The 9,881-nt window shown below is 35.9% G+C and overlaps 2 protein-coding genes across 2 annotated transcripts; one reads left to right on the top strand and one right to left on the bottom strand.

Moving 5' to 3' along the window:
• On the top strand, positions 263–6,445 carry LOC18595492 (probable folate-biopterin transporter 3). The gene is made up of 5 exons (XM_018123603.1): positions 263–841; positions 2,816–3,075; positions 4,010–4,105; positions 4,236–4,406; positions 5,224–6,445. Exons 1-5 carry the CDS (start codon positions 454–456, stop codon positions 5,815–5,817), a joined length of 1,509 nt encoding a protein of 502 aa, XP_017979092.1. The 5' UTR covers positions 263–453; the 3' UTR covers positions 5,818–6,445.
• LOC18595491 (aspartyl protease family protein At5g10770) lies at positions 6,544–9,279 on the bottom strand. Its single transcript, XM_007023463.2, has 2 exons — positions 8,682–9,279; positions 6,544–8,102 (listed from the first exon to the last, which is right to left on the bottom strand). Exons 1-2 carry the CDS (start codon positions 8,854–8,856, stop codon positions 6,832–6,834), a joined length of 1,446 nt encoding a protein of 481 aa, XP_007023525.2. The 5' UTR covers positions 8,857–9,279; the 3' UTR covers positions 6,544–6,831.

Below are 9,881 nucleotides of genomic sequence, written 5' to 3'. Positions count from 1 at the left end.
AATATGTATTTTGTTTCTAAGGTGAAAGTGATTGTAAAGAATGATAAACAGCAATATTATTACCCTTCATCATGTAATTGTCGAAAATGCTTCGCTAGTCCCTGGTAATTGCAACAAGAATGTGAAAATGTTGATAATTTTCACCTTAAACTCAAAAAATAAAAATAAAAATTATCTAGTCACCGTGAAACAATTCCTTCAACGTAACATACAGGCATACGCACGGACCTTCTTCTAGTTTAACATAATATTATTCATCCAATGACAGGTTCTAATTGGATTGTGGGGTGTCCCGTACGTGGTGGACACTTAAATTCTCCTATTTCATTTCATTACACCTTCCCAAGATTCTGGGGTCTTAGGATGCTTCCTATTCTCCATGATTTAAACAATTTTGAATAGTCATTTCCAAAATACCCAGATCACAAAACCAGCCACCCATCCTATATATCGATGGAAGAACAAGAAGAAAAGGAGACAAAGCAGCCACGCCATCAGGATTCAGCAGGTAACCATACAAGAAGGAATAACGTAAGAAAGGCTTTTGGAGAGATGATGTTAAGACCATTACAATGGTTGAAAATGTTGGGTGAAGAGTTGCATTGGAGCTTTGTATTGGGAGTGGTGATAGTGTACGGAATCAGTCAGGGTTTTGGTGTGGGATTGAGTAGAGTCAGCACACAGTATTACATGAAAGATGTGCAGAAGGTACAACCTTCTCAAGCGCAGGTCTTGATTGGGGTAATCCACTTTCCTTGGATTGTTAAGCCCCTTTGGGGTCTCCTTACTGATGTTGTCCCCATTTTTGGTTACCGGAGACGGCCTTATTTCATTTTTGCTGGTAAGTTATGAATAACCCAAGCCTTTGTTTTTTTCTCTATTTTTTCATTTTGTTATTTCTGTTTGGATCCTTTTCAAATTTCTTTTAAGATTATTGTTCATTTATGTGTGCGTGTGTGTGTGTGTGTGTTTTTTTTTTTAGGAAAAATGACAAACGAGAAATATTAGATTTTGGGATATTGCTTTGTACTTTATTTCGTATGGATTGAGGGAACGGGGGGAAAATGGAAAATAAAGGAAAGGAAATTCAGTTCTCTTGTTTCTTTTTTTTTTTTTTTTCAGAATTTGATTAACAGTGTGTTTGGTAAGAGGGAAAGAGGAAGGAAGGAAAAGGAATGGAGGAAAAGGTGGAGGGATAAACTATATTCACTTGTTTGGCAGAAAAGAAATAGGAATAGGGAAGGAAAAGGAATGGATTTGCGTTTTCCACTCTCAAAATCAAATCCTTCCATAAATTGGAGGAATATGGAAGGAAAAAAAGTCATTTAACTAAAGAATCATCATTTAGGAGTTTTTTTATTAGTTTCTATGTATTGGTTTACTCAAGGAAGTTTTAATGCATTATGAACTGGGGAACAGATTATCATCTCCAAGATGCCAATTGATTCATACTATCATGCACCTTTATTGCTTCCAAACATTGAATATCTTTTCTTCAACTTTATTTTCAGTTCTATGATTTGATAAATTTAAAATTGCTTTGTTTCTAATGCTCATCTATGAATAGCCAGTATTGTGATTTATTCCACATATTTTCCCTTTATTATGTTCTTAGTGCATTCATATCTTGTGTCCTTTACAGGTTAAATCCCTGGTGTTTATAAATCCCTAATTTATCTACAGGTTAAAATCCTTAGTTGAGATTAACCTTCAGCGACCTGATTGTAATAATTGTTTTCTTTCAAATTTTAATGACACTGTGTAGAGTCAGTAGTCCACTGGTAGGAAGTAGGTGGTAGAAATTAATCTAAGCTGCTCTGCTTTTCTTCAATTTGTTTTGTAGTCATGGTTTTTCAGTGATAACCTTCTAAAAGAAGAAGAGAAAGCAAGAATCCGACTATGATCTCTGTAGTGCAAAATTTATGAAAAATTTTCTTAAAATAGCTTTAATTATTTATTTGTCCATTCTGGTTATTGTCAAGACTCTTATCAATTGAAATCTCTTTATGGTTTAGACCAAGGCCACTGGAGAAGAAAGTAAATTGTTTAATGATTGGTGATATGTGGCTCTCTGATTCATCAACTTATTGATTTTGTATGGATAACCTAGGGAGGATCTGACCATTTTGGTTGTGGAAAGAAGGCATACTGGGTTCCAGTGGCTCCTATGGAAATGTTATTCTATTGAAATTGGAAAATAAGTCAAATGGGAGGTCTTCTATGCTGTGTGCTGAAGTAAGGTTAGTAAAAGACAAAAGGAGATAGGATCTATATGTTGCAAGAACATGTTGCACACATTTGAAGGGTATTAGGCTGCATTTGTTGTATGACAATATTTATTTTGGGTAATGGTTGATTGTAGAGAGATTTGGATGGTGGAGCTTTGTGCAATCTGTCATATGGTGGAAATGGCTTCAAAAATAGGCATTGTAGTTTAGGAAAGGTGCATTGCTTATTCTACCAATATCCTGACGCTTCTACAGTAAGGATGGCCTCTGCTAGACGATTATAATAGAAATAAAGCCCTTTCAAACTGTGCAGTTCATAACAACAATACATTAATATTTCTGTTCTTTGACATTTTTGGTATTGGGAATTAGTGTTTTATTTGCTGGTTTGCACCACTGATAACATTGCTTTGCATTGTTTTCTGATGATATATCATGTACCCCTTCCCCCTTGTTCCTGTATTCTGACATAAACACTACACCAAGGGTAAAAAAAGGGCAAAGAAAGAGAAGCAAAGATAGAAAGTTGACTACCTTGTTATATGATCAATGCAAATTTTTGACATATTTATTAACCATTATTCCAGGGTTACTTGGTGTTATCTCCATGCTAGTTCTATCACTCCACAAGAGTTTGCATCTTGCATTTGCCTTGTTATCTCTGGTGGCAGGAAGTGCTGGTATTGCAATTGCAGATGTGGCTATTGATGCCTGTGTCACACAGCATACCATAAGTCACCCTTCCCTTGCTGGTGATATGCAGAGCTTGTGTGGACTGAGCTCTTCTATCGGAGCATTGATAGGATTCTCTCTTAGTGGCTTTTTTGTTCACCTAGCTGGGGCTAAGGTTTGCTTTCTACCCAGTATTTTAGTTGCTATTGATTGCAATATTCTGTTGTTGCTGATTATCTGATTCTTTTTACATATTCGATACTGGTAACTTAAATTCATTAGGCATGATCAAACAATTTCCTATTGAATCAAAATGTTATCCTCACTAGATGCTGTTTGATACACTAAACATTGGACATTCAATTATTAATTCTGAATACTATAAGTGCTGAATTATATAAACAAAACAATTTGGTGCATTTTTAACATATAGGGAGTAAATTAAATTTTAAATTTTATGCAAAAAGTAGAATCAATCTCTAAGTATGACTCAATTTCCAATATTTTTAGGATACGGAAATCATTTATAAAATTTAGAAGCAGTTAATGTAATAGATGATGACAGGACATTGTAGAAATGAATTGCAAAGACTATTAAGGGGTGCTATGGTCTATGATGAAAATTTTAAATTGATTCTGTAAATGTACTGTACATATAACTATTAGTTGATGTGTTACATTTTATATGATTTTTTTCCCCGCTAGTATGCTACCCAGCCATGCCAATAATAAATAAATAAATTATAAAATTTTAATTTTCAACACATTGTCCTGATATCAAACAACACCTAGCTGCATGACTTAATTTCTCTAATTTGAAGATGTAACTAATTTTAAAGTGTGTGCTTCATAAATGCAAGCTACTAAATTATATAAGGCATGTAATCTTGTAAATATTATAGATGTTATGCAAATAGAAGATTTTACGCAATATAGAAAATTTAATATAAGAGTTATTTTTGGCAATCAATGGGTTTAGGGTTTCATGTTAGGATGTGGTTTCGCTTATATGATTTCAAGGTTGACAATGTATTTAGCTGTACCTATTATTAGGCCACTAAGTTCTTTCTATGTTGCATATGTCATTGAAAGTGTTACTTTTCTTGCAGGGTGTATTTGGGTTGCTTAGTATCCCAGCTAGCCTAGTTGTTTTGGTTGGGATCTTGTTGAGAGAATCCCACGTGCGCAACTTTGCTTACAAAAGAGTAAGTTATTTTCTTTTCAAGTGCTGTTATTAATTTTTCCATTCATCCCTTCAATATTTTCTTTTCAAGTGCTGTTGTTAATTTTTCCATTCATCCCTTCATATATTGAATCGTTGAAAACTGAAATTAGGTAAAGGAGAAGCTTGTAGATGCTAGTAAGACTATGTGGACAACATTGAAATGTCAGGATGTATGGAGACCATGTTTGTACATGTACTTGTCTCTTGCATTGGGTTTACATATCCACGAAGGGATGTTCTATTGGTATACAGATGCAAAGGAGGGTCCATCTTTCTCACAGGTAGGAACATTGCCTTTTTACTCTGTGCAAGCATCATGTTGCATTTTTCTAAATGTTTATGTTTCATGTTTTATATTCCATGTGGTTCAGTAATAAACTATATCTATGGAGGTGGCAATTGGGGGATTGAGGTCAAATTCAAGTAGTTTTATATTGTTCCTAGTTTCAGCCGTTTGGATTGTTCTGGGTTTGGGGTCTCTCAAATTCAAGTCGTGTTAGGTTCAAGTTATTTTCATTTCATTTTGTTGACTTTTAAAGTAGTACAACTGTAGTTGGGTTGGGTATTTTGTACGTCAAGTCAGGTCATCTTCTGCCAATAGTAGCAAGCGTTGGTATTGGGTTTGGTCATTTTTGTTTTAGGTTATTTCAAATTCAAGTCGTTAATTTTTCCCTTTTTTTAGTGGCCTTCGGTTGGTTTGAGTTGGTTTTTGGCCAATCTATTCTAATCAGTGGAGATGGGTCAGCTTTTGCCACCTCTCTAGGTACATATGTTGATACAAGCATAGATATATATCTTAATAACTCACAGATACTTTCCCAGATTATGTATCTTCTTTTTATCTTAAAAATCTATCACTGTTATTATGTTTTCTTTACATGCATTTCTTGTTAGTCTTTTTTGTGCTTTTCTACCCATGTATTCTTCCATATTTTAAGTCGATATTGTGTTGATGATGATTATTTCATTTATGATTTCTAGAATTACCCAAGAACTCAATATGAAAAACTTCACGAACATGATTTGATGTTCTGATTTTTTTTTTTTTATCTATGATAAATATTTAGGTTGTAAGCTTCAATCTCTATGCTTTTTCAGGAGGTTGTTGGATCCATTTTCTCTGTTGGTGCTGTGGGCTCTCTCTTTGGGGTCCTTCTGTACCAAAACTTTTTGAAAAACCATCCTTTCCGTGATGTACTTTTTTGGGCCCAGTTGTTGTATGGTATGTCTGGATTGCTAGATTTGGTATTGGTGTTGCGTATAAATTTGAAACTTGGTATGCCAGATTACATTTTTGTGGTGATTGATGAAGCCGTTTCCCGTTTGATTGGGCGGATTAAATGGATGCCTTTTCTTGTACTCAGCTCCAAGCTTTGCCCAGCTGGTATAGAAGGCACTTTCTTTGCTCTAATCATGTCAATTGATCATATAGGGTTGCTTTCATCAGCTTGGTCAGGAGGCCTAGTGCTCCACATCTTGAATGTTACACGAACACAATTTGACAACCTTTGGATAGCCATTTTAATCCGGAGCCTGTTAAGACTTATTCCAATTGGATTCCTATTTTTGATACCTAGAAGTGATCCCAAGTTGTCCATCCTTCCATCTGAGATGTTGAGGACAAAAAAGAGTAATGATATACTTGAACAAGAGAATATTGAAATGGCCTCCCTAGTCAATAGCATTGACTAGAACCTGGGATTGAATTAAGGCAGAATTTCAAGAGAGAACAAGAAATGAGACAAGTGATTATATCATCTAGTTGGACCTCTCCAAAAGTTAACATCCTGTTTCCTTGCTGGAAGGCTGTTGTAGCAATTATATTAAGAATGTTAACAGTACTTAGGTTTGTAAGGATGTGCTCTTTTTTGTTCCTAACCACTATGTTTCCGGAGGTAATTCCATTGGTTCCCGTTGAATATATTCTTATTTGAAGTTGCTATTAAGCACGTCATAAGGCAAAAATAATTTACCAGAGCATCTGACGATATGAAGTTCAGACTCTCTGGAAATTCTCACTTTACTCAATTCCCTCTTTGCCTGAAGCCCTGGAAACAAACTAGGCAACAATTTTAAGAGGGAGCAGACAGAGACATTCCACAAGACTCAGTTGATTTCACAGTGACTATATTTCAAGGTATCTAGCAGGTTGTCCCTCTTTCTGTCTGTTTGAATTTTATCAATTTCTTCTGACCATCTTTTCTGTGAAACCACTGATCCATTCTCAAGGATGTGCATCTATCTCTCTCTGATTGAAGTGATGTAAGTGTTTATAGTTGTATTATTATATTTAGGCTCAAAAGGTGATGAAATTATTACATTCTCATAGTTTTTTTGCGTTCATGCTTTATCAGAGATTTCTCAACTGATTTTACACACTCCAAATCTTTCTTTATATTGAAACAAATCTCGTAAGGATTAATATAAAACTCTTTGCACCTACTGAGGAAGTAGTGTTATTTCATGCTACACCCCCTTCGGGTCCCCAACCCTGTTCCTTTTTAACGTTCACTGAGCACACTCAAGAAATCTTGGAGTGGCTTCATATGGCTTATACCTTCTCCCTCTGGAGTAGTTATATGTATAGAATGTGAACAGAAAAGATGCATGCTAGGGTATACATATTGTTAAATTGCCAGCAGATCACTTGGCTTTGCGTCGGAGAAAAATATATCCACAACTGCACAACAATTCCAGCTGTTCTGCTTATGTGAAACTGCAACTTTCGTGGGCAAATCCCAACTTAGCCTTTTTCGTATCATAGATAACCCTTTGGTTTCTTTGCTGATAATTTGCAATAATGCCAATTTCATCTTCGAAGGAGAGGCTTGCAAGAGCCAAACAAACCTGAGACGCATCAGTCTTTACGAAGTAAAAAACCCCAGTTACATCCACATTCATTTCGGCATTGCCCTCAAATTGCATTTTAATTGTAGGAACGTCCACTTCTTGATATGCACTAAGGTTGAAGCAAGTATCCAAGATTGAGAATGCCGGTGCAGAAGGAAAACCAGAAAATTGTTTCATAAACTCTGCCTTCAAAGCCTTGTAAATTGACGGGGGAAGTCTAGTGATAACAGTCCCAGAATCAATAAGCATTGCACCTTTCCCAAAAGTTGAATCTGGCAATGTCAACCCACCAACACTGACACCGGTAAGGTTGAGGAAGTAGAAAGTTGATAGCTGTGGATTTGGAATCATTCTAGTGTAAGAAATGGCGCTTGAAGTCTTGTAAACTGAAGAATTGCCACCCAAAACTAATGAACCTGAAGCCCCGGCTTGTGTTGAAGGCAAACAATAAGAGAAAAACCCTCCAAATATATCAGAAGTTTGTGAAACGAGAGAGATAGAACTCCTTCCTAGACCCATAAGACCAGAAGCTCCACCGAAAAGACCTTTATTGTTCCGGCCGCAGCCAAACACAAAATTGTCCACCGGAGTCTTGCCTAGACTGAGATGATCATGAGCTAGTTCTCCGCGAGTGTAGGATCCGTCACCATAGCTAACAATATAGTTACAGGTTGGTGGGTTGTTCCCACAGATTCCCGTATTACCAGTAGCAAATGCAAGAGATTGGCAGGTTGATGAATTACATGAGACTGTTTGGTAGGAAGGAGATGCTGAAGGGTTGAAAAGAGGTTCTTTTTGGTTATAACATGACTTGCAAGGCTGGCATTGAACCCATGTCAAATCACTTCCAGTGTCAACAATGACTGTCATTTTTCGACCACCTAATTCGACTGTAACTATGTAGTTTAGAGTTCCAAGTTCTACACCAGAAGTCAAGGGGATTCGAGTATCAGAAACACCTTCTGTTTTGCCGAAAGCCTTGTTTTTTATTCGGGCTTGCAGTGACTGAACTCTTAGATCATCCAAAATCAAGCGTTTCTGAAGCAACTTGTTCCAGTCTTTGACCCCTCCTCCATAACAGTAATCTCGGTGCTTCATTTCCAATATAGTTGCACCTTTCTCCTTTCCTAAGTATCCAAAAATTAAGAGGAAAAAAAATCACATTTTCAAGATATATTATGCTTAGTCTGGCCAAAAAGAGATAGTTATACGATGCCAACCCTTAATTAAACATCTGATTTTGGTTGAAGCAAGTATAATAATATGGCACAAAGCAAAATTAACCAATGAGAGAAGAGAAGGATAAACACTATTAGCGAAAGGTATATATGTAAGAAAAGGCAGGAATGGATTGGATCGTATCCATTGACCCCTAAAGCAGAGACACACACAAGCCAATTATAGATTACATAACCTAATGAAACAAGGTCAAGAGAAGCTTGAAGTATAGTTAGTTTTCCACTCTGGAGGAGAGAAAGAGAGGTAGAAAAAGAGATAAAGAGAAAGCAATAATGGTTGTTTCCCACAAGGCATGAAAGCAGTTATGGATCCTAGCAAAAGAAGAAAGCAGTGTGGTAGAATAATATATACAGATCCCAAAGCGGAAAATAAAATAATGGGGGGGGGGGGGGGGTGCTATCTGCTATGGCCAGGCAGTGTAATGAGCCTTTTGTCATTTGTCTGCTAAAAGAAGTCTAAAAACTTACTTGATTTCTGAGACAAACAAGTTGAAGCATCCCATTTCTGTTTCCATTGAAAGTGTTGCAGCTTAAGCAGCTTCTTCTCTCCAAAACAGTGAACTACCCCATTGTGAAGAATGAGGGAGAAAACAAGAAGCGAAAGCATAGATGGGAAAAGTAACAAGGCCATTGCTTTCACCATTGCTGAGGACAGTGAAGACAGAAAGAAAGAGGAGAAAGAGAGAAGGTGAAGTAGAGCAAGTTGTGAGGGAAGAGGGAAAAGAGAGAAGAAGAAGAGGGGAGAGATTCTTTGGAGTTGGAGTTTGGCAAGAGAACAAAAGAGGAAGGGCTGGCTAAAGGTCCCACCGGTGCATGAGAAATTATTGGGGATTCACGTGCAAATACTCGGGAGAGAAAAAAATAAAGAGGTGCTGCTGGCGGTGGAGAGGAGGAGAAGAAAAGAAAGAAAAGAAACACACTGTGATTGAGATTTTTCAAGTGATACTTTTATTTTTTATTTTATTTTTTTGGTCAGATAAGGACTTTTCTCTTCACGGAATCAACTGTCACACAACTTACAATTTGAGGGACAGGCATTTTTGCGTGCTTTTTTATGTTGCCCCCTTTTGCTCTCTATTGGAACTTCTTCACTTCCCATAGCATTTTGTATTTTAATGTTCATTGTATCTCCTCCTCTTGTTCTGCCTCTTAGTGGAAAACAATCATCTTCCATTCTAATCTTTTAATTGGTATAAATTAATAAAGTAAACTTAACTTAGACATAATAGTTTAAAAGGTCCCTAAACCATTCAAGAAAATCCAAATAAATTCTACTTTTGTTATATTCAATAAAACCATTATACTTTTATTTTAAACTAAATAAACCTTTATATTTTTATTTTGATAAAATAAGTCCTTACAACTAGTGATTGACTTAATGAAAATGTTATTTGTCATTTTATGCCCTGTAGTGTTGACGTAACGTATCATAATTGATAATAATGTGACATACTGACATATCATAATTAATGATAACATGATATGTTAACTTGACATGATAATATGACGATATCACTTTTTCTCATCCTCCACATCAATGGTATGCTAGTGCGATATTGACATAAAATGAGAAGTGGTATTTTGATTATGATAATTAATCAATCATTAATTATAAAGGCTTATTTGATCAAAATAAAATATAAAAATTTAATTGAACGCAATAAAAAA

The sequence above is a fragment of the Theobroma cacao genome, chromosome 6 (assembly GCF_000208745.1).
Source record: "Theobroma cacao cultivar B97-61/B2 chromosome 6, Criollo_cocoa_genome_V2, whole genome shotgun sequence".
NCBI lineage: Eukaryota > Viridiplantae > Streptophyta > Magnoliopsida > Malvales > Malvaceae > Theobroma > Theobroma cacao.
The sequence above is the reverse complement of the archived record's forward strand: the minus strand, read 5'-3'. Positions and strand labels throughout refer to the sequence as shown.